General features: G+C 38.9%; 2 protein-coding genes across 5 annotated transcripts; both read right to left on the reverse strand.

Moving 5' to 3' along the window:
- Nucleotides 1-1,378: 1,378 nt before the first annotated feature.
- Nucleotides 1,379-14,495, reverse strand: Bcl2l15 (BCL2 like 15). Its single transcript, XM_005337645.5, has 4 exons — nt 8,293-14,495; nt 7,899-8,020; nt 6,312-6,536; nt 1,379-5,294 (listed from the first exon to the last, which is right to left on the reverse strand). The coding sequence occupies exons 1-4, from the start codon at nt 8,417-8,419 to the stop codon at nt 5,277-5,279; spliced, it is 492 nt and encodes a 163-aa protein (XP_005337702.2). The 5' UTR covers nt 8,420-14,495; the 3' UTR covers nt 1,379-5,276.
- Nucleotides 14,496-14,647: 152 nt separating this feature from the next.
- Nucleotides 14,648-25,299, reverse strand: Ap4b1 (adaptor related protein complex 4 subunit beta 1). Of its 4 annotated transcripts, none has more exons than XM_013363953.4 (11): nt 25,090-25,299; nt 24,677-24,856; nt 22,836-23,060; nt 21,949-22,079; nt 21,352-21,499; nt 19,728-20,224; nt 17,993-18,076; nt 17,129-17,232; nt 15,822-16,029; nt 15,329-15,610; nt 14,648-15,084 (listed from the first exon to the last, which is right to left on the reverse strand). In XM_013363953.4, exons 2-11 carry the CDS (start codon nt 24,787-24,789, stop codon nt 14,657-14,659), a joined length of 2,220 nt encoding a protein of 739 aa, XP_013219407.1. In that variant the 5' UTR covers nt 24,790-24,856; nt 25,090-25,299; the 3' UTR covers nt 14,648-14,656. The 4 variants fall into 4 exon arrangements, with proteins under 4 accessions (XP_013219407.1, XP_013219408.1, XP_077883179.1 ...); XM_013363954.4 differs by having other exon boundaries at nt 25,078-25,299; XM_078027053.1 differs by lacking the exon at nt 25,090-25,299 and adding an exon at nt 25,024-25,075.
- Between the last annotated feature and the right edge of the window lie 80 nt (nt 25,300-25,379).

Genomic DNA, 25,379 nt, shown 5'->3' on the forward strand with positions numbered 1-25,379 from the left:
AGAAGTTTTTAAAATTATTCATTTGCTTCTTGCTCCCCATAATTTTTTTTTAAAGAGAAACTTATTCCAAAGAGGATATGCAAAATGCCATCTATAGTTTCAGGTCAAAGGCAATGATAGTGTCTTCCATGCATTTGTATAACTCACTGTACTCAACATGTCTTGAGCATACCTAAAAGAAATTTGTTGTGATAAAGTATGCTATATTAAGTGGTTCGGCTTTGGTGAAAAATCCACTTCATCTTGGTTTTTCATTACACTATTTACTCCAGGTCTCTATGCTGGCACAGTCTAGGTTTCCAGTCTCGGGCTGGGCCATTTCACTATGCCAGGAGCAGATGGGCCTTTACCACAGGGAGGCCCAGCAACTTGGCGAAGAGCACTTCCCCAAATGCTGCTGCCCAAGTGGTAGGGCTACTGAGGCTCTGAGTCCAGCTCAGAAAGGCCAGAAAGGCCAGAAAGAAATGACCTCCTTCAGCTCCAGAACAGACTTATTTTAAAAGAGAAACTTGTTCCAAAGAGGATATGCAAAATGCCACCTATAATTTCAGGTATATCAAAAGCAATGAAGAAGAGACTCATAAAATACCTATAATGAAGCTTGTTTAATTTGTCGTGTTCTTCACATTGTCCTCAGAAGAAAGGTCCCTTAATCTGCTGTTTATCATGACAACATTTTGAAACCTCATCAAGCTCTTCAGTTTACCTGCTACAGACTTCAGAGTCACCTTCCCATATTCCACATAGGGAATCATACTCTGCCCTCAGTTCCAAAAAACCCCAAGAGGCAAAAGTCAATTCATAACTTGCAATTGAAGCAATTTAACCTTTAAAAAATAAAGAGTCAGGACTCTTGGTGAGGCTTTGAATCTTGCTCAATGTATAATCAAACCTGAAGCTTCATTTTAATCACTTATTCATTTAATGAAGATTTATAACATCCATATACATGTGAGAGAATGGAGGAGAGAGGTGTTAGAGAAGAGTACAACTAAGTACCCTTTAAGGATCCTGTTTTCTAATAGGAACAACAAATATACAAATAACTACAATTGAAGGCTATTTGTGAAAAGAACCATAAAAGTGATGCAAATAAGTGTAAGGAGCCAAAGATCACTTTTTTGGGGTTATCTAGATAGCCTCTATGGAGGAAGTGATCATTGAGTTGGTCTTGAAGATTTCAATACGTTGAGATGAGAAAAAGAAATATGAAACAGAAAGCAGTAGAGGCTAGAAAGGGCAGTTGGGGTCACATCCTGGGGGGATTTGAATCCCAGGCTGGTGGAAAGCCAGGAACCTTGCCATGCTGGGAATAGAACCCAGAGCCTCACACATGCTGGGCAAGTACTCTGCCACTGAGCCACATTCCAACCTCAAATTTCTTTTTAAAAAACAACTTTATTGAAGTAGTACTGACATACAACAAGCTACACATGTCAAACTGTACACTTTTGACATGTATGTATCCCATGAAACCATTACCTCAATCAAGATAATAAACATACTCAATTACCCTAAAAAGTTTTACTGAAGGATTTTAAGAGCATGGAAACAAACTAATGCTTCTGGAAAGTGTTTCTTTTCTTTTTAATATTATCTTTAGTTGTAGATGGACACAATATCTTTATTTATTTGTTTGTTTGTTTGTTTGTTGTGCTGCGGATTGAACCCAGTGCTTCACACATGGAAGGCAAGTGCTCTGGCACTGAGCCACAATCCAGTCCTGGAAAGTTTCTTGATTGCTCCTTTAAAAAAAAAAAAAAAAGCCTCCTTTTGCTGGGCATACTTTCAGCAACATTTTATATGTTATTAGGATTTTTTTTCTGGTTAAAAAACAAAGCAAAACAAAAAACAGTGAGTAATGCTTTCTGAGACCCACATATTATAAGGGAAGACAGGAAGGAATAAATGAGGAAGATTAACTGGATGATTAGGACGAAAGAGGGAAAAAGGTAAAAATGACTGAGCCAGTTGGATAGCAATCTAGGAGAGTATGAGATAAGAAAGGCATGCAGAAATAAGCATTAGTTTGTGGATTTGAGAAGAAGAGAAATAAATCATACTTAGGAATCACTCACATTGAGTGAAAGGTGAAGCTCTAAGACTGACTTACGTATGTGAGAGACAAAATTAATGGAGGAAAAAAAAAAGCCAATCTAGAACCTTAGGAACTCCAAATCACAGGGGTTCCAAATTGCTAACAGTATAGTGTTAAATTACGCCAGGTACTAAGATGAGCCCTTTACAGAGTATATTGTTTCATATATCCCTCACAATATTCTTATGAAGTAGTTACTAAATAATCTTTGTTTTACAGATGTGGAAAGTAAGGCACAGAGGAATTAGGTCACTTGCCCAAAGTCATATAATTACCCTACAGTGAAATTAAATTGTTAAAATTAGGCAATCGGAAGGCATTCGTCATCTCTGAGCTAGACAAGGTCTTCTTCCAGCAGCCCAATCACTTAAGCTTTCCTAAGATGGGATGACCTAGCAACAGACGCAACATGAAGCAGAGCTGCTTGACCCACTTGCCTGGTATAATCTCAAGGGGCACTGTATCTTCTAACCTCAATACACTGCAGTATAATTGGAACTAAATTCACAGTCTGATGTTTTATGGGGCAAAACAGGATGAAATAGGGAGCTGGTATGATAAGAGGGAAAAAAGAAAAAGGAGGGGCTGGCCTGACTTTTTTTTGGTACCAGGATTGAAACCAGCATCACTTTACCACTGAGACCCATCCCCAGCCCTTTCTATTTTTTTATTTTGAAGCAGGGTCTCACTAAGTTGTTTGGGGCCTTGTTAAGTTGCTGAGACTGGCTTTGAACTTGCAAAAGCCTGCCTCAGCCTCCTAAGCCACTGGGATTATAGACATGTGCCACCATGCCCAGTTTACTATCCAATTTAGATTGCACTTGCTAAAACTGAGTTCAAATGCATAGACAGAAGAATTTTATTTCATAAACAGCATTAGTCAAAGTGAAAATATTATGCTTTTGCCTAAGAGGTCAAATACCACAAAACTCACCATCTTGATTTTTATATAAGGGACTTAGATATATATCAACTGTCTTAGGTGGTAGTAAACATGGCTAATTTCTACTAAAAAGAAAAAAGAAATTTTTGTCTCTGGATTATTAACCTATTGTGATTTTTTTCCAGGAATAGAAAAAAATAAGTATTACTTGGAAAAGCAAAAATATATTAACAGATTCGTATATTTACTTCTCTGCATTTAAAAGCCAGAGAGATGGCTGACTGAGGGAGGGAAAATCGTTAGCTTTGGTAAAATTCAGCCAGTCACTAACACCTGATTTAATAAGTACATATAGCAGTATTTTCTTCCTGACATTCAAGTAAATAGTCTGTTGTTGTTGTTTTAGAATGTGTAGCTGATGACTGCCTACTAATTGACTATATTTTTAAGGACTACTGTGAGACACACAGATCATAGAATAATTTTTACTTACAATCACTTTTGCTTGTAAGGCCAAAGAAATATATACCTTTAATCAGAAACTCAGGAACCACAGAGCTTGCTGATTGACTGAAGACTCTCTCCTGGGCATGGTAGTACATGCCTGTAATCCCGGAGGCTTAAAATGCTAAGGCAGGAGAATTGCAAGTTCAAAAGCCAGCCTCAGCAACTCAGCAAGGCCTAAGAAGTTTAGTGAGACCCTGTCTCAAAATTTAAAAAAATAAATAAAAAGAACTGGGGATATGGCTCAGTGTTTGAGCACCCCTGGGTTCAATCCCTGGTACCTAAAAAAAGATTAAAAAAAACAAAAATAAGACACCTTCAAACTAAGTTCTGAAAAAAGGGCTTAGTAACTTTGAGTTTAATTCCTAATTACAACTGTGTTTATAGAAATTATCAGAACTGTAACAAAGCTTAAAATTACTCCAGAAGAAATGTTCATTTAGCTCTAGAGCAGAGATTAGCAAACTTTTCCTGTAGAGTCAGCTAGTAAGTATTTTAGACTCGATAGGCCACATGGTGTCTGCCCTACCTATTCAACTCTATTGTTGTAGTGTTAAGGCAGCTACAGACACTATATAGACAAATGAATGACATTACATTCCAATAACACTTATTTACAAAAAAAAAAAAAAAAAAAGAAAGAAAGAAAGAAAAAAGAAAAGAAAGAAAGAAAAAGAGCAGGATAGATTTGGCCTATGGTTTGTAATTTTTCAACTTTTTTTCTAAAGTGATAGTTCTCAAACTCTATGTGCATTAGAATCACCTATGGAGTTGAAATGATAGGTTCCCAGGCCCCAGTCTCCACTCCTTACAAAATCAAAATTTCTAGAGGTGGGACTTGGGAATCAGTAATTTAATAAGACTCACAAGTGCTAGGTGAAACATACTTTTAAAAACTCTGGCCAGGCCCATTGAATCACTTATGTAATCCCAGCAACTCAGGAGGCTGAGACAGGAGAATCGCAAGTTTGAGGCTAGCCTCAGCAATTTAGTGAGGGTCTAAGCAACTTAGTTGCTCAAAAAATGAAAAGGTCTGCAGATATAGCTTAGTGGTAAAGCACCTCAGGGTTCAATCTCCAGTACAGAAAACAACAAACAAAAACTCTGTGGTAAGCAACTAGCTTCATCTAAACTGGGGTGGCGCTACAGTCCTAAATGTGGGTTGGCACTTCCTACATCCTGTGGCAATAAACATGCAGTAATTTTTAATCTTCCTTTGACCTTTTCTAGTAAAAAGCTAGATGAACAAACTGCAATTTTTGGCTTTCAGCCTCTAAAATACATAAAATTAATTCTGCTCAGGTGAAATTAACATGAAATTTAGGGATAAATTTGAGAGAAAATCAACTTGATATAATGTAAGATTTTCCAACCAAAAGTCTCCCTTTAGATTGCAAAATTAGTAGACAAGATCCTTACCAAAATACAGGGCTAAATCTGAAAGAATAATTTCTAGTGTTCTCTGTTTCCTCCAAAATCTCCAGCAAAGGCCTGTCCTGTTGCCTAGAAATTTACTCATAACAAGTCATTACTTTATGTCTGGAGGTCTCTGCTTCGACAAAATCTCATTAAAATTCATGTAAAGAAAGAAAGTATAAAATCTCCACAGGCTTTTGGGAGTTTCTCCTGACTTTAATAATCAGTAGAAAATTACTTATTCAGCTAAGTTCAATTCTGCCAGATGAAGCGAGTTTTTTTTTTTTTTTTTTTTTGTCCATTTTAATTGCCAGAAATCAGTCCCTGTTCAGTCAAAGAGGAAGTGATGTTGGTCTGGGGAATAATTCCACTTCTTCAGCTCTCCAGATTTTCCTAGGAAGAATAGTGAAAATCCTACAGTCAAAGAATGGTCTTTAAAAACTTCCTAAGTGTCAGGAGTTTGGTGCATTACCTGTAAATCCCAGAACCTCAGGAGGCTAAGGCAAGAGGATCCCAAACTTGTAGCCAGCCTCAGCAACTTAGTGAGGGCCTAAGCAATTTACCAAGATCCTATTTCAAAATAAAAAATCAAAAGGGCTAGGGATGTAGCTCAGTGATTAAGCACCCCTGGGTTCAATCCCAATCTCCCCCACCCCCCAAAAAAACTTCCTAAGAAACCAGTGAATGGTCTATAGATAATCCAGGGAACAATTTTGTTTTTTAATTTTTAAAAATTTATTTGGTGGTGGGGATTGAACTGAGGGGTGCTGTACTGAGTTACAATTTTATTTTTTATTTTGAGACAGTGTCTCACGAAGTTGCTCTTGTTGACCTCAAACTTGCAATTCTCCTTCCTCAGCCTCCCAAATTCTTGAGGTTATAGGCACCCCACACACACTGCTCCTCACCCCACATCCTAGAAATAGAGAAACACTCTATGACAGCAGAGGTTCCAACAATTACTAAGACATAGGCTTAGAATGTCTTTTAGTTACCACTACAACAGATAAACTGCTTTTTTGTTAGATAATATTAAAGTTCTGAATTTCCTTAAAACACATTTAAGGATGTTAGAAAAAAAAGACCCAGAAATTCACCAGGGAACAGACTGAAGCCAAGCAGAGATTAGAACTCTACCAACAGTATACTTCATGTATATGATTATTGGAAGGGAGTGGAGATGAATTTAGAGTCTGTAGACAGCACTTTAGGCAATATGACTCTGGAGCCCAACCCCCACAGGCTGAGCTTTCTTCTACTCCCTTTCCCATGGCAACAATTTCAGCCAACTTGGGAGGCCTGTTTTCTGGCTTGGTTTCCAATTTACAAAAAGGGTCATAGTTAGAGTCCCAGGTATTAATACCAAACAGTGCAGGTGCGTAGCAAAGGTAGGGGCCCCAACATACTTACCCATCCCCCCTGGCCTTGAATGAACTCTCGGATGGCTTGGTTCCCATTGATCATACTCGTCATGGGCACAGCCATCTGTCTCACCACTTCAGGAGCCACATGGGCCACATATTCAAAAAGTTTCACTGACACTGCCAGAAAGGCTCTCTCATAAACTATGCTGGAATCTTGAGCACACCAGGCCTTGCTGAGGAACTGCACTGTGTCTTGAAGTACAGCTCCTACCTGAGGAGAGAGGATCTATCAGTAGAGTACATCACTCAAAAAGTACAGGAGACTGCCGATATAGGAATCCAGTAGAGAAAGTGCCTCCCAAAGAGTGGCCAATGTGCCACTGGTGATACCTGAAGTAATATTAGGGGACAGATGGATAAACTTTTCTCCTTTTAACATTTTAATGAGTATTAGAAAAACATGGAAATAGCCCATCAGATCCATGGTTTCAGATTGCTTAGGATGAATAAAATGAAAGAAAAATGACTTTTGAAAGAAAAATATTAAGTACATGAAAGTACAGTAAGCCAAACTGTAAAGGTATTGTTTGCATGACTAAGAAAATTCTAGGCAACTCTAAAGTAAAAGAAAAAAGAAACAAAGCTCTTCCTTTTCATCTTTCCTTTCCCCTTTCCAAATGACTTCATCCAAAAGCCATTAGGTGGAGCCAAACATGGCCTTTTGGGGTTTGGGGAACTAACAGTGGTCAGAGGAAGGTGTCAAGAGTCCAAACAAGTTAAGAAGGGAATCACATGGAAGGGGACCCAGATCTAAGTTTCTGAACATGTTTTTTCATTAAAAGAAAACACAGCTCCCTGGAGAATGGATGACTCCAGACAGCGTGGAAAGTAAAGATCTTCTACTAGAAATTAAAGAAGTACTCAAAGTATGGTACACATAAAAGAGTCATGGTCCTAATCAAAAGGACTCTCACTAGAGAAATACGAGACAATTTGAGCATCTAAATAATGATAGTAACAGATGATAACTTCCTGTTGAGTAATGTGGATATTTGAATAATGTGGAAATTCATAAGTTGTAGTGATATAAAAGTAAACAGATTGAAATTTTGATGGGTTATAGGATATTTACATAGTTGCAAAGTACCTCTTTATAAAACTTATTAATTACACAGGGGAAAAGAGTAAACTTCACAGTGGAAAAGCAAAATAAAATGGGGCAAAATAAAATCTTGTGTCAATTGATAGGATGCACCAGGTGTGGTGGCATACACCTGTAATCCCAGCAACTCAGGAGGCTGAGGCAGGAGGATTGAAAGTTCAAGGCCAGCCTTAGCAATTTAATGAGGCCCTAAGCAACTTAGCAAGACCCTATTTCAAAATAAAAAATAAAAAGGATTGGAGATATCACTCAGTGGTAAAGTGTACCTGTGTTTAATCCCCAGTACCAAAAAAAGAAAAAGAAAAAAAAAAAAAAAAGAATGGGCAATGGGCATTTCCTGCTGTATCCCCTTAGATAAATATAAGCCCTCAAATCTTTCACAGGACATTCCTAGTCACAGTTTATATAGTAAGAAAAGGAGGTTTGAAATAGAAAAGAGTAAAAAACAATAGCAAGAAGTAAACAACTGACCTGTCCCTGAATGGTTTTTGCAATGACGTTTTTAGCAGAAGCTTCCAATTCTCCATTGAATTGGTCACCCAACATCTGAAGGCGACCAGCAATGATAGCCACATCAAAGCTGCAAGCCTCTCCTAAGAAAGAGGAAACAAATTGGTCACAATGCTTGAAGGAATAAGTATCAGGAATCTGGGCAAAGGGGAAAACTTCTTTAGTCTTTTAAACAATTTCTCCCCAAGAACTTCAATGTGCTATCAATGTGCTAGTCAGAAAATTTTCCTTCACTGAGAATCTCTTTCCCTTCAGGGGTTGCTAGAAATTTAGAGTTTACTTAAGATAAAATTTAAAAAAGCACACTCAGATTCTCTGATTCATTGTAATCACCATCTCAGGTCAGGAGCCTTACCTGAGTCAGGTTTGTCGATGGAGCCCAGGTCCCGGTTGGCAACATGCAATGTTGGGCTCAGGAAGTTTGTGAGTAGAGTGTTCACGATGCATTCTGTTTGTTCCTCAAAAGTTTTGGGACTCTTCATTTTAGATGTTTACTATTAAATTTTGCTCTTCCACAAAACAAGCAGTTTTCAGCTCAACAGGAAGTTAGAAATACTGGTAAACCAGCAGATGTGTCCACAGCTTGTAGTTTCCTAACTGAATTTGTAGTTCTGGAAACTTTTTTCCACCTGCTTTCTTTAGAAATAGCTGATCAGAAAGGTGGGACTTCTCTTAAGGGCTGAACTGTAGTTCAGTGGTAGAGCATTTGCCTAGCAAATGGAATTGGGGAGTCTTGTTGAAGACTTTCAGTTCCTTAGCTCAGAATCACACCCTAGCCAGTATACATAGAGTAATGAATAACTTTTATTGTTAGATAGCCAATTTAGATCTGAGATCAAGTTGAGGAAGAGTCTCTTGGGTAATTTCATTAAGAAATACTTCCTGTTAGGTTTTGTGTATATTGTAATTTAAAGAAAGTTTTTGAAGAGATCAACATTCAACTTCTGATTATAGTACTTACTGGACATAATCATACAGTGATTATTTACTGAGCACCTATATGTAGTAAGAAATGATACTTGACACAAATAACACAGAAAATGACACATAACACACGAAATGAGATTATAATAGGGAAGCAAACCTAGGGGATTGGGAAGGCTTCCTTAAGAGTAGTAACATCAGAGATGAGTTCTGAAGGAGATTCACCAGGCAAAAAAGGAGAAATTAAGACTATTTAAGGTGGAAGGGAAAGCACACATAATGACTAAGAGGTGGAAAAATCCCAACTTAAATGTTTGATGAATCATAAATAGTGATTATACAAAACATAGGGAAATTGTGAGAATTAAATAATGTTATAGGGATTATCTTAAGTGTCAGGTATGCATCAAATGTTAAGGATCTTCCTTTTAGCCCAAGGCCTACTGACCAAGGTGAAAGAGAACAGAAATTCACTAACAAGAGAATTTTCCCGAAGGATTGAATTCCATTATTGTTTTAAGAGATCTGAGGATTAGACACTTACCTGTGATGGCTGCATTCTTAATTTTGCTAAATCCAGATTTTGGGTCTGCATCTTAGAAGCATCACTCAAACCTATTAACAACCCTATCATTTAAACCTGTCTGACCTGATAAAATTATTAACAGCCCCAACTAATAAAATTCAAGCATAAATAGCAAGTCAGTTACTCAGAATAATCAGAGCCAATCTTGTTGTCTGTTCCACACTAAAAGTACAAATGACTACTACACGCTTATTAAAATAGCCAAGACAAGGAGGGCTGGGCATGGTGGTGCACTCCTGTAATCCCAGCAGCTTGGGAGGCTGAGGCAGGAGCATCACAAGTTCAAAGCCAGCTTCAGCAACTTAGTGATGCCCTAAGCAACTCAGTGAGACTCTGCTTAAAAATAAACAATAAAAAAGGATTGGGGATGTGGCTCAGTCCTGCTAGGTCCAATCCCTTGTACCTCCAACCCACCCCCACCCCCAAAAAAATGACAAGGAAGAATTTAGATGACTAGACAAGTGATAGATAATTGATGAGGCAAATTCATCAGTTGTAACAGTTATATGGTTGAGGATGTTAATAGTGAGGAAGACTGTATATATAAGAGCAGGGAGTATATGAGAAACATCTGTACTTTAAATTTTGCTGTGAACCTGAAATTGCTTTTTATTTACTTATTCATCTGAGGTATTGGGGATTGAACCCAGGGGAGCTCTACTTTGAGCTACAACCACAGCCCTTTTTATTTTTAAAAATTTAAGACAAGGTCTAAGTTGCCAAGACTGACCTCAAACTTGGATCCTCCTACCTCACTACCTCAGCCTTCTGAGTTGCTGGGATACTGAGTGTGCCACCACACCTGGTCCTAAAAATGCTTAAAAAATACACACACATATATCTTTAGTGTTGGTGCTGTAGCTCAGTGGTAGAGCATTTACCTAGCACAATGAGGAACTGGATTTGATCCTCAGCACCACATAAAAACAAATAAAAGGTTAAATTCTTTTAAAAAATCTTTAAAATAAATCATAAATCGCTTTTGCACTAGGAACAGAAATTAAGTTCCTTTGTAGCTAGAGGGCCATTTTCATTTGTTATCATCTATCACTCATCCTCTTTATAAGACAAAAAGACTAAAACTTGAGTTAATACTAATAGTTTTAAGACCTTTAACATCAAAAGAGCCCTCAGAGTTTTGTATTTCTGAGTTGGGTTTGACATGTGGCTAAGGATGTGGAGTGAAAACTGCAAAAACTCTGTGAATCAATATGTATTTCTAAGAAAAGCCTTACCTAACACGGTATCTGTTTGTGATTTTCTTATATCAAGTGCATTCATGAATTAGATTACAAAGTCTATTACAAAAAAAGGGAATGTTAGTCTAATTGACTTATTTTACCTCAAACTCCTCATTTCACTGTTGATACGCTTATGGAAAATGCCATCTCTGGAACCTAATCTTGATGCCTTTGCATTATTTCATATAAGCAATGTTGTAAGGCTATAGAAACAGGACAGGCTTTAATGGGCAGTGTGGAATAAATTTTCATCCTTTGTTTACTTCACTTTGGGCCTTCAGTGTAGCACCCTTCCAAACTATCCTTTCCCCTCAACCCACAGACTTTCACCTCTGAAGTCTTACTATTGCGCTCCTAATTATTACTGAAAAATTGTGAAGCCAGAATTTGGTATTATTACTTGTTTCTCTTGCCTCCCTCTGGCCAGAACAATTTATATCCCTCCTGGAAAAACTTTTTCTTATTATATTATCCTGGATGGAAGTCCAGGATCTTGTCATTTGCACCAAATGTATATGTGGATGGATCCTAGGATGCAGTTCTTCTCAGCATGGAAACCTATAAAAAACAAGTCCCCTAACCACCCAATATCTGAGAAAGGGACACAATAATTCTAACAGAACTCCCATTCAAAAAGAGGGAGAATGGAGACATATTACAATCATGGTCCACAACTATAAAATTATGATCAGTAACCATGAAGTGACTGCCTCTACCATGTTCCACACCATGTCTTCCTGGGCACTCATTATATAAGTTACATACTGATTACTCATTAACTTAGGCTAACATTAGAAGACTATTATTCTCAGAACACAGTATCAACTACCCTCAAGGATGTTTAAAGATAAGCATCAAGGGGGCTGGGGTTGTGGCTCAGTGGTAGAGTGCTCACCTAGCATGTGTGAGGCACTGGGTTCCATCCTCAGCACCACATAAAAATAAATAAAATAAAGGTATTATGTCCAACTACAACTAAAAAATATTTTTTAAAAAAGATAAGCATCCACTTACATCACACTATCAAATTAGACGTATGAGCTAGGTGTGATGGTGTGTGCCTGTAATTCCACTGATAGGAACTGAGGCAAGAGGATCTCAAGTTCAATGCCAGTCTCAGCAATTTAGCAAGGTCTTAAGCACTTTCGGGAGACCCTGTCTCAAAAAATACAAAGGAGCTGGGATATCACTCAGTAGTAAGGTACCCCTGGGTCCAATCCCTAGTACTTTAGTGGGTTTTTAAACAGCAAAACCACAAAAATCCACATGTATGCAGATGATAAATACAGTTCCTAAGGGCAAGAAACATTTAAGAATTAACTTCATAGGATACTTGAACTTTGGTCATATTGTTTATAAATTATTAAAACCAAACTACACACCACATGATATCATAAATACATACAATGTAAATATGTATGTACCAGTTAAAAAAAACTAAAAAAGAAAAATGGAAAAAAAACAAGCTACAGAAAAAAGTCAATTCTTCATTAATTTTTTAAGTATATATATATTTTTAGTTTTAGATGCCTTTTTACTTATTTATTTATATGCGATGCTGAGGATAGAACCCAGTGCTTCATACATTCCAGACGAGTGCACTACCACTGAGCCACAACCCCAGCCCTTCGCTAATTATTGAAACTAGGGGTTGCCCCTCCTTTAGAAATGTCTGGAGACATTTTTAGTTGTCACAACACAATGTCTACTGGCATCCATTACGTAGAAGCCCAGAGTTTCTGCCAACAATTATCTTATAGTGCACAGGAAACAAATTATCCTTCCATAGCAAATTATCCTCCCATAACAAATTATCCTTCCCCAAATGTCAAAACTGCCACTTTTAAGAAGTCCAGGTCTAGATGAAATTCCATTATTTTCTCTACAATTGATATAATATAATAAAGCAGCAATCTCAAAACACTATTGGAATCTTAATTACTTAAGGTCAATTACTGTTTATAGAGTAATATTATGTGGCGAGCACCATGAACACAGAAGGAAAGACATCCACTGTTCATAAATTGTCCAGTGGGGTGAGAAGACCCTTTAATAAACAACTTAAAAAGTTCAGGCTCTTACTAGAAAATTCAATACTATTATGTACTCCTGTGAAGAACACATAGTTGAGAAAAGTGACAAGCAAAAATTTATCCGAAGCACACGGAATTTATAAATCTAGGTGTAGAAGTCTTGGAATTAAGGTGGATGATGAAGACCACATACTTGGGCAATGTTATATGAAGTCCTTGAAGATACTCCTTAATTAAATTCCATGTTCAAGTTATGCTCTCTGATTTTATTGAAGAACCCAATGAAAACATATAGCTGGGAGCAGTGGCACACTCCTATAATCCCAGTAATTCAGGTGGCTGAGGTAGGATATTACAAGTTTAAGGCCAGCCTCAGCAACTTGTGAGACCCTGTCTCAAAATTTCAAAAAGGGATTTGGGGGTGTTGGGGTTGTGGCTCAGTGGTAGATCGCTTGCCTCGCACGTGCGAGACCCTGGGTTCAATCCGCAGCACCACATAAAAATAAATAAGTAAAATAAAGGTACTATATCCAACTACAACTAAAAAATAAATATTTTTAAAAAGGTGGGGGGTGGTTGGGTTATGGCCCAGTGGTAGAGCAATTGCCTAGCATGTGTGAGGCACTGGGTTCAATCTCCAGCACCACATATAAATAAATAAAATAAAGGTCTGTTGATAACTAAAAAAATATTAACTAAAAAATATTAATTTTTTTTTAAAAAAGGACTAGAGATTTAGCTCAGTGGTAAAGTGTCCCTGGGTTCAATCCCCAGTACCCCTCCTGCAAAAAAAAGTCATGAGAAAAGTTTTACTAATTTCCTATAGGGTCCTATATATACATATATATATATATATATATATATATATTATATATATACAAACACATATATATTTGGCTTTGTACCCATCTAAATGAAACTATAAATTTCTCTTTGAAATTAAAAATGGAAAATTTCTTCCTCTTTGATGACAATTATATGTTTCCTTTCACTATGACTGCCTAGACATCTATAGAGTCACAGCTGAGACACACTATGTCTGTCGACCCTTTTAGCCTAAACATTTGTGTATTTCCCCATCCCAACCCAATTGGCCTTAACCAATATTTTCATTTTCCCCTTACTGGATAGTTTAGTCTTATTTATATTTTACCATTATTTATTAGAACTGTTTTTTGTATTAGTGGTCTCAATGTACAAGATGTAATTGGTATGATTAAAATATAAAGTGAGGACAAGAGATAAGTTACGGTAGCAGTGCTAGAGGTATGCACTGGCCACTCTGACAGCCTGAACAAAATGTAGGCTGTGAGGCTCATGGAATACTTCGTGAAAGGGCAGTAACTCAGCTAAATACTGAAAGACACAGTGGGTGTTAATTAAAGAAGATACAAGGGTGAGGAAACGTTCTAGGCAGGAAATAAAAGCAGGTGTTAAGGCACAGACATAAGAACATTCAGGAAACTGAAAGTGGTTTGTGTTTGTCAGAGAAGGTATGTTTGGGAATGGTGATACAGGACACTAAAGAGGTACTTTAGATAGTACACAAAGGACTTTGGACCCTGGACTAAAAAGCATGATTAGAAATATGAGAACAGCTAGGCATTGTGGTGCATGCCTGTAATCCCAGTGACTTAGGAGGCTGAGGAAGGAGGATCACAAGTCTGAGGTAAGCCAGGCCTTAAGCAACTTAGTGAGATGCCATCTTAAAATAAAAAATAAAAAAGGGCTGGGGATGTGGCTTTGTGATTAAGCACCCCAAGGTTCCCTGGTATGGGGGGGTGGGGATGAATCCCACCCACAAGAATCCTGATTTTTGTATTTCCAACTCTCCTTTGCTTCTAATATTATCTGGACTCATAAGCAGCTAAAATAAGGAAAACAAAGGAACTCTGATAGCTATTCATTGCATTGAGGCCAACCAGCAACGATCTGTTATGATTTTATATCTCCAATTGTTCCAATTACAGTTTCTAATACAGACATAAAACTGTTCAGTGTCTCAGTTCTTGCCTCACTTTGTTTCACAGAGATTTGCATTTCTGAGTTCTCAGACTCCAACAGCAATTCTGTTAAGAATAGACAGCCAGTATCATCCTGAGCACTGAGGTAGGCTTTCCATGGTTGAGACCCAGCCCTACTCATTGCAATGGTCTGAATGTTCACTACTTGTAGAGCCATCTGGAGGGTGTCAGGATGGACTTCTCCCTGCCAAGGCAGCACCTGCTGGTGAGCAACTTCGAGGCTAAGCCAAGTTTTCTCAAAATACTCAGCGGTAAGCTGGCAATTGGGGACCAACATGAGAGTTTCAGAATCAGGGGCTTCTTGTACTCTCCCCTTGTTCTCTTCAGAAATCAGGTGTCCTAAAAGAGTCAGAAAGTTTGTGTAAGAGATTTATGAATCTGTAGGAGCTACATTTTAAATTTACATTCCCAAAAGTATACACCGTGACTGTCTTAAATAAACAATAATGAGCTCTTTTCTTGCTCAAAGGTGTCGAATTCAGGTAATAGTCTGGTATTTAGCTAGCGTACTCTACTTTCCTACCAGTCATTACAAAAGTTAAAGATTTTTCATAACAAGATATAAGGAAAGAACCATCTTTACCTGATACAGCAAAGGATGCTGTGTGAGAACGCTCTGAACCACCATGCTCTGCCCCTACACATTTAGAGATAGTTGCCCAGCGGGCTTTGCCATACACTGGCACCAGAGTGTTGAAGTCAGAAGCCCAACTATTCACAGGTCTTTCTGCCTGATCCTCCAAAAGTCCAAGAGAAGGGTCAGATTTAGGACTGCACAGGATACGCTTAACTTCATCAATCCCAACTAAGAGGAGGCGATAGTAGAAGAGACCTCGGTCCCGTACAGCCATATTCTTTTCTTCCTCTGAAATCAAACAAAAGAGTTAATTAAAAACAAAACACTCTCCTCTTACCCTTGTGCCAACCATACTAGGAGAGAAAAATGGAGAGAGAAAACCCTAAAAAAGCATTAACATTTTCTTTTTAGGTCCCAGATGTGACTCAACAAACAAAGAAAGCTGTGAGAATTTCTAACATGGGCCATGGCAAGTACTATTTCCTTCTAAAAAACCTACCGATGCAGTAATATAACAGACGTCCCAGCATGTCCTGGCATTCAGCAGGGCGAGAGAGGAAAAGGCGCACGAGTGCAGTGAGTAGCTCCATCTTAACAGCAGGAAATGTCTCTGACTTCACATTCTCTACAAAGTCCTCTAATATGTAAGGAGCATTGGGGATTCTTTCCCCATGAACACCAAGTAGCCAAATAAGTGCTTGCTTTCCCTAGGAATGGAAGGATAAGAACAGGTGCTCAACATTTGGTTCTCCCAAACAGAAGATAGTGAACAATCATTGGCTTTGCTTTTTCTCTGATGCCTGCAGAAAAAAGGTAATCTTTTATTTATTTCAACTTGCACTGTACTGGTCTCTCCTACTGAACTCTCTACAACAAATAAGAATGAAATTCTAATGCACAGGAGAAAACCCCAAACTTTCATAACTTATGCTGATTAAGCAATAAATAAGGTTTCTTCATCTTTGGGGCCTTTGGCCCAATTTGGGGTTTAATGTTTCAGTGAAAGCTACTGAAATAATTTTTCTAAATGTTTCATGAAAGTGGTTATTAACCTAAAGTACACACTGCAGTGTGCAGGTCCATAGGTAGACAGATCCCTGAACATTTTTTTAATATTTATTTTTTAATTGTAGGTGGACACAATACCTTTATTTTATTTTTATGTGGTGCTGAGAATTGAACCCACTGCCTCACACACGCTAGGCAAGTGCTCTACCACTGAGCTACAACCTCAGCCTTGAACCCCTGAACATTTAATTCAGCAGACCTTGGGTGACATCCAAATTTTTTAAAGATTCCACAAATGATTCTGATTCTGATTCCAACTGAAATCTCCATAGTCTAAAAATCTGACTCAAAATTGTTAGAGAGAACAGCAATATCAAAGAATGTATACACTGAACAGTGTGGCACACTCCTGTAATTCCAGCTACTTCAGGGGCTGAAGCAGGAGGATGGCAAGTCTGAGGCCAGCCTCAGCAATCTAGTGAGACCTTATCTCAAATTTTTAAAAATTACTTAAAGAAAGAGCTGGGGATGTAACTCAATGGTAGAGCACTCCTGAGTTCTATCCCTAGTACCTCACAGCCCTCCCTCATATATAGGATTTGTAATAAAAGCCATACATAAATCCTGTTTTTATAATTTATTATATGTCATTTACATCCAAAAGAGAATCTGTGGTGAAATCAATCCTAAGATTTCCACATCAGAAACAGGGTAGAAAGAATAATTAGATTACATTTTAGAAGAGCAAATCCTAAGCATTCCCTCTATGCCAAGAAGTAAAGGAAAATTATATTCTACCTCACTATCTTGGATGTTCTCCTCACAGCCAGGCAGGGCCTGACATACTGCTTCGGTACACTGAGGGCACAACCAAACCAGGTCTCGGAACGTCTGCACCACCACTACAATATAGCCCAGGATACAAGAGCACAGCATTAGAGCCTCCACACAGGAAAGAATCTTAAGAAGTTATACATTTGGACTAGATTTCTGAGAAAAAAGATTCTGGAGGGATCACTGATTACCTGAACAATATTTTCTTGCATGAATGTTAATATTATTAAATTGACATGGAGATAAATGAACTAATATATGGAAAAGCACTATGTAAAATATAAAGCTGCATGCAAACATGGGTACTGTTGTTGTTGAATGATACTCTAAAGACAATAAAATAAAGTCACCAAGACTGAGACTGTGTGAGGCAAGAGAGGTGCTAACGTGCAAAATTTAAGAAACATTGAAGGGCTGGCATTTGCATGAACCTAAGAGTGAGCGCTCACCTAAATTTTGCATCCTAGGCAACTTGCTTGCTTCACCCTTGTCCTAGTCTTAGAAACAATTGACTAGAGTACACTGCAGTGTAGCAAAAAAAAAAAAAAAAAAAAAAAAAAAGTAATGATAGGGAAATGATAAGAAAGGTTGTTGTAGTATCTTCCCTATCTATAATATATCTATTAGGGCCTCACCAGGTGACTCATGACAGCCTTAAGCCTCCACCCTATTATATCTACAGATCCTAAGCTTCTCTGATAACAACAGATCATGCAAGGAAAAGTTCAAAATTCTATATTATTCATTCAACAACAACAACAAAAATATTTGGGAGGAAATTACAATAGGCCAGCTCCTTAAAAAAAATTTTAGAAAGGTAGCCATTACCTGTAGTTATGTGTTCTTGACGAAGCCCCAGCAACTCTGTTAGAATCTGCACACACTGATCTGTGTAAGTCCTGGCAATTCCACCTACAGAGGAAGAAAACCTAGATAAAAATGTTACTATTACATCTAATAGTAGCATGTCATTCTAAAATTATTTTCCATTAGTTAAAGACATCCAGAAGCAAACAATCAAACAAACAAACAAACAATCGCTCCTTACTTGATAAAATGACTCTGAGTTTTCTGTAAAAGAAACTTGGGTAAGAAAAGAATCCAATCCATTTCACTGACCACTAGATAACTAAAAGTTCATGGACAAAAAGTTTCCCACAGAACAAGGTTAAAAACACAGTAACAAAATATTTATGAGCTAGATAGGAGCACCATTTTTGTTGCAGTGCATCAATCCATGAATATTTCCACTGTGGACACTTGATGGCAATCTCTTAATTGTGAGGATTTCTACTCTGTTCTTTGCCCCTCTTCTCCGCCTCTAAAAACCATACTTTATTCCAAATATGAGGGTTTTCCCCCTTCTCCACTTGAAGCATTCTAAAAACAGTTCTTCAGCTGCTTTTATTTTTTTGTCTCTCTAGCCTTTTAAATTCCAAAGTCTCTAAAATCAAGGAATTATTCTGTGTTAGCCTGCATTCAGTATTATAATTATGGAAGGTCAATAAATGACTGGTGAACTGACACAGGACTTTGAGTTAGAATAGCTGGGTTCCAATTCCAGTTCAGGTACTATAGGAACTTTTGGCAATATAAGAAAAAAAAAAATATATATATATATATATATATATATGCAATATAAATAAATTATATATAGAGAAAATAATTTTTGTATGTGTACCAGGGACTGAATCCAGGGGGCACTTAACCATTAAGGTACATCCCCAGCCTTTTTTATTTTTTATTTTGAGACAGGCTCTAAGTTGCTCAGGGCCTCACTAAGTTGCCAAGGCTGGCTTTGAATTTGCAATCCCCCTGCCTCAGCCTCCAAAACTGTTGGAATTACAGGTGTGAGGCACCATGCCCAGAGACAATGTAATAATCTTATAATCTTATATCCACATTTCTTCATCTTTAAAATGAAGTTAAGCCAAGCTTGGTGGTGCATGCCTACAATCCCAGTGACTTGAGAGGTTGAGGCAGAAGAATCACAAGTTTGAAGCTAACCCAAGCAACCTAGTGAGATCCTGTCTCAAAATAAATAAATTAAAGAAGGGATGGGGATATAGCTCAGTGGTAGAGCACCTTGGGTACCAAAAAAAAAAAAAAAAAAAAAAAAAAAAGGATGAAGTACAGGAAAGCATTTTGGATAGAAGACACAAAAGGCAATATAAATTAAGTATCACAGGGGCTGGAGTTGTGGCTCAGTGATAGAGCACTAGCCTAGTATGTGTGAGGCACTGGGTTCAATTTTCAGTACTGACTATAAATAAATAAAATTAAGGTCCATTGACAACTAAAAAATTATTTTAAAAAAAATTAAGTATTATAGTTTGAGTTACCTGTATTTTTAGCCTGGAAGACATGACAACACCAGTATTAACCAAAAAAAAAGTCTCCTTTCCCCCTTGCTTGTAATCATTGACCCAATTCCATAGTGTGTGTTACTTTGTCTCTGAAGCAAGATTTGTTCTCTTTTATCCTCTATGGTTCCTCTAACTACAGCTTTCAAGGTGGCTGATCTAGGCTCTTTCTCCAAGAAGGAAAAGCAGCAGATACCTACCTATGGCAAAGATGGCAGCCTGTGCAAAGTCAGCAGACACATCAGTGCAGTACCCTCGAAGCTCCTCTAGCACCTGCTGCACATTCTCATCATTTACCAGTTCACATAGCACCTCTACCTTCTGTAGTTTGATATAGTGGGGCTCCGAGTAGGAGCAAAAAAACTTTTTGTAGTGGCTGCTAAAGTGACCTGGCAAACTATGCAAGATCTGGCGCACATGACAGAGAGCAGCAAAACAGAGCTCTCGGCTCTCTGAAGAACAGGCAGCTAGTAAAGGTCCCTTGACTCGCACAAGCACATCAGTTTGTACGTGGGGAAACTTTTTTGCCAAAATTAGAAAGAGTTTGGTGGCTCCCATCACCACTCCTGGGCTGCTGCTCTTGAGAAAGCTGTCCAACAGATTGAGAATGTCAAATAGTTCCTCCTCACTGCGGGGCTGGTAGCGGAGCAGAAAGTTCAATACTTCAGCCTGGCCCCACTGATCCAGTTTTGACATTCTATTCAACAAAGAAAAAAAAAAGCATTATTTTTACAGCAAAATTAGGACCATCTCCATGCTACTGCTATGTTCATCATAACATGGGGAGAATTCTTAAAAATGGGGTAAGCCATAATCAAATCATTCTTTTCACATGTTCTTTAAATTTATGCAAAATAGACTGAAAATTCTAAGATAATTTGATGGTACAAATTCACACTCACCTAACTAATCCCCCAATCAGTATACAATAGATTCATATTCATCTTTCCTCCTTCCCTCCCTTTCTTCCGGCAGTAATGAGGATTGAATCTGATGTGTTGTGAATTCTAAACAACCACTTTACCACTGAGCTACACCCCAGCCCCTTTTATTTTTGAGACAGGATCTTGCTAATTTGCCAAGGCTGGCCTCGAACTTATGATTCTCCTGCCTTGGACTCCTGTATAGCTGGGATTACGGCATGTGTCACTACACATTGGCCAGATTCCCTAATTTTTTTTCTGGGGGGGGGGGTACCAGGATTGAACTGTGGCACTCTCCCGCTGAGCCACATCCCCAGCCCTATCTTGCATTTTATTTAGAGACAGGGTCTCACTGAGTTGCTTAGCGCCTTGCTTTTGCTGAAGCTGGCTTTGAACTTTGGATTCTCTTGTCTCAGCCTCCCAAGCCACTGGGATTTTAGGTCTGCCCCACCATACTTGGCCAGATTCCCTAAATTTTAAGATATAATTAAGGCTTAGTTTGGGGACATAATGACTGTACAGGAGGAAAGAACATATTCCCACAGGATATTTTTATGATTTTACATATCAGAGAAATTAAGGCAAATAAAAGAAATGTGAGGAAGATAATAATCATGGTTAACTCTCCTCTCTTTTCTACCCTATAAAAGTTGTTCAAGACTTTTTCTTTTTTTGGTACCAGAGATTGAACCCACAGGTACTTAACCACTGAGTCACATCTCCAGGCCTTTTTATTTTTATTTTGAGATAGGGTATGATCCTCCTGCCTCGGCTTCCTGAGTCACTGGGATTACAGGTATGCACCACCATGCCTGGCAAGATTTCTCCTTAATTTAATACATCAACAACATTCTATCAGGATGCAGACCTCATAATAAAAAGAGTACAGAGGCATCCAAACCTATTTAAAAGATGGTGGGCGATGGGCTTATTAATGACAACACCTCCTTCCTGTTTCAGAATTTCCTCTAGAGACCTCAGGCAGTTCACAACCACAATTGGATCCTGGTCACGCAGCAAACTGTATAATTCATTTACCAGGGCACCATCTATAAAAAAGAACAAAGATCTCAGATAAAGAAAAAAAGCTTCAGAGTTATAGGAAGAGGGCCAGAGTAATAGCTCCAGGAAGATAAAACTGAACTTCTCTGCTATAAAAATGACAAAAGGCAATAAAATGTAAGCAGATTGAGAGGGAGAAAGATAAAAGTAGTGAAACAAAGGATGAAAAAAAGGAGTTTAAAAAAAGAAAAAAAAATGTGTAAAGCAAAAAACTTCCATCTCCAAATTGTTCTAAGTAACTAAAGCAAAGTTCTTACTTGACCCCCAAAATGAGTTCTCTAATATCAGAAACTACCTAGCCCTGAATCCTACTAAGAGACATGCACAGAAGTGGAACTACATTATTTTCTACTGAGGCTATATAATCTTTTATAAAGTCATACACATAATAGAAGCATGAATAAATATTGATCATGGTGGATTACTGTGAACTTACCAACTTCAGAGTCTCCATGAAGATTATGCATCTTGGCACAGCCAAGGACTGCCACCCTCCGGACATATGAAGCTTTATCCCGCAGACCATTGAGAATAGGCTGTTGGATATATTCCTGCACACCAGGCATCCTAAACGACAAATCCTGGAGTCAACCAGATCCTGAAATAATTAGGTCCCTCTTCACTTAACAGAGGGTTTAGTAGGTGTCAGAGTATGCATCTGTCATATCACAAACAACTAGAGAAAACCTATCCCAAACTTAAAATGCCATAATTTTACTTTTCATTTAGAATAATGCTACAAGGGCAGTAAAAATCCCCATAGTAGTAGTTATTTAACTTTTTAGTCCAAACTGAGGGCTGTTACCAAGAGTGAGAATTAAAAATCTTTAAGCCTAGTGTGGTGGTGCATGGCTGTAATCCCAGCAGCTCGGGAGGCTGAAGCAGGAGGACTACAAGTTCAAAGCCAGCCTCAGCAACTTAGAAAGACCCTAAACAACTTAGTGAGACCCTGATACAAATAAAAAGGGCTAGAGATATGTCTCAGTGATTAAGTGCCTTTGGGTTCAATCTTTGGTACCCCCCAAAAAAAACCTCCTTTAATAAGACCACATGATACAATTTATTAAGTCAATGATGGCTGAAAATCTGAGTTACGGGTATAGCAGTATTTTCCCTAGTACTTAAGAGCTCAAATAAATTGTTCTCATTAAATACCTGACTCATAGGCTGGTGTTGTAACTCTGTAGTAAAGCACTTTGCCTAGTATATGTGAGGCCCTGGGTTTGATCCCCAGCATCACAAAAACCAACCAACAAAAAATGTGCCCTATTGCTTTCTGAACTCATCAGCCTCTGAGGACAAGGCAGGGAAGAGGTTGCTCACCTGAGGCTACACATACTTCGTAGTGCCAGCCCTCGCACCATTGGATTGGGGTCCGAGCAGTCTTTGCACAGTGTATTGATGGCCAGGAGAGCCAGATCTGGTTTCAGGGGTGCATATGTGCACATGTATAGATAAACCAACTTCTTTTGAACAATATCTACAGTGGCACTGGCTTTTACCATTTCCATGAAAACACCAGACATGTCCAAGCCCTGAGTCATGTGCCTGAAATCAAGATACATAGCAGGAAGAAGTAAATTACAAAATCCCCAACCTACAACAGAGGAAGTTTTACTTTTCCACTTTCTGGTTATCCAATTAGATTATGATCTTTCAGAGGGATGCAACCAGGTCTACTTTGTCTATCATATCACACAATATTTCACAATGTAGGTATGCAATAAACACTGTTGTTCTAACTGTTCAACATTTGTTGAATCCCTAGTACATTCCAATGAAACAGCTTTTATATTCCAAGTTTATGCTCTGGGGTCATAATCTTGAAGAAGGTAAAGTCTCAAACCTCAAGGAACTCAAAATCAACTAAAGAACCAGACAAGAATACCATTACAGTACAATAGACAAGTATTTAAACAGAAGTCATGTACAAAGTACAGAGGGGACCCAGAGGTCTAACACTACCAGGAAGTCAGAAAATGTTTCTCCACAGAAGTAATGTCTCAGCCAAATGATCAGGAAATTCATCAGACAGATATTCTAGTTAATGATACATGTTTCGAGACATATAGATGTGAACAAAAAGAGAACATTCTTCTGAGAGTCTACAGGCAGTTGCATTAGTAGAGTTTCCTTGGGCAGTAGTAAGTTTGTACTTTATTCTGTAGATGATTATTAAACTGTGGAATCAAACTACTGGCATCAGGAGAGATGTTAGTTAGGGTTCCATCCCATCCTACTAAAATTAGAATCAACTGCTGGACTTCCTTAAAAAAACAAACAAACATAAAAGCACCCCACAGGACCTTTGTGCATACTAAAGACTGTGAATGACATATGTAGGCAAGAGTTATGTACTCAGATTTATATAGTGGAAAAATTCTAACTAAAATGAGCAGCTCAGCAACTTGGAAGGTTGAGATAGGAGGATGGCAAGTTCAAAGACAGCCTCAGCAATTTAACAAGCTCTGAAGCAACTTAGACCCCATCTCATAATAAAAAATAAAAAGGGCAGGGAATGTGGTTCAGTGAAAAAGTGTTCCTAGTTTCAATCCCCTGTACCACAAAAAACAAAATGAAAATAAACGAGCTAGCAAGGTGACCAGTGTATTGTAAACTACAATGGATTTGGTAATGAAGGCCTCAATCAAAACAGAAGTGGGTATTTAGAATTATTCAGACCACCTGACATGCAAAGTGAAGAATCAGGTGTCATCAAGGTTGACTGACATGCTTATTAGACTGGCTGGTGACATTCATCAACGTGATAGTAGAAGAACAGGTTTGGGAAGGAGGGAAGAACGCTGGTGCTATTTTGGGAATACCTTTGAAGAACTATCCAGGTGGAAATGCCAAGCAGGCACTGGTATATGTGGGTCTGAAGCTATAAATGATCTCCATACTAGAAATATCAGAGAGTCAACAGTAATGTGTAATTGTTCAGTCTGTATTATGAAGGGATTTCGCTGAGTAAAGGATTTTCCCAAAAAGGAGAATGAGGTGGCAATCTGGAGAAGAAGCATGAAGATGAAGTGGTAAAACAGCCTTGTATGAAAGTTCCTCTACTCTTTCAGAGTGGCTGGGGGTGGCGATCCCTGAAGGGGACTGCAAGGTGGGGCAAGGGGAGTGCGGAGGATTGGCAGGCTGAGGCAGTTGGGTGATACCTAATCACTCGCTGGATGACATTCCGGTAGCGCAGCCTATCAGCCTGAATGTGAGGGTTACACAGAGCCTTCTTCAGTTCCTTCACCACGTCCTCGGAGCCAAGATACGGCATCTTCTCGAACACGTTCACGGGGCAGTTCCCGCGGTACCTAAGAAACTCTTAGTCTTGATGTGGGATCCTGAGCAAAGAAAATTTGGGTCAGTGCAAAACAAAAACAAAACCCAACAACAAAAACCTCTATTTAAGACGACGTCTCGCCCCAGCCTTAGTAGCTTCCCCAGAGCTGGGACCCATTCTCTCCGACACTCAGGCTACAACCCCCACCCGTCCCGGGCGAGCCCCAACCTAGGCCTTCAGGCCCAACCCCAGCCCCGCAGGCTGTTCGCCCCGCCCACAGACCTCTCCAGCTACCTCGAGGCCTGCACGGAATTTCCATCCCCGCCGCCGACCGGCCGCAGATCCCTCCCTCTCCGGTTCCAGCCTTTCTTCTGCCTCCGCGCCTTTGCTGTCACGGAGAGACCCAATCACGCTTTTGGCGGAAGTCCCGCCCTCTCCCCAAGAGTCCTCACTGAGTTCTCGCTGTGAGCGCCGAACCCGACCTTAAGGTGCCCTTCCCCCAACCTGTCACCTGGCGCAGCCGCGCGGCTCCTAGTGGAGCTGCGACTGGCAATCGGAAATCGGCTACTTGGGCCTGTCTCCTC

This window comes from Ictidomys tridecemlineatus, chromosome 11 (genome assembly GCF_052094955.1).
Source record: "Ictidomys tridecemlineatus isolate mIctTri1 chromosome 11, mIctTri1.hap1, whole genome shotgun sequence".
Lineage (NCBI taxonomy): Eukaryota > Metazoa > Chordata > Mammalia > Rodentia > Sciuridae > Ictidomys > Ictidomys tridecemlineatus.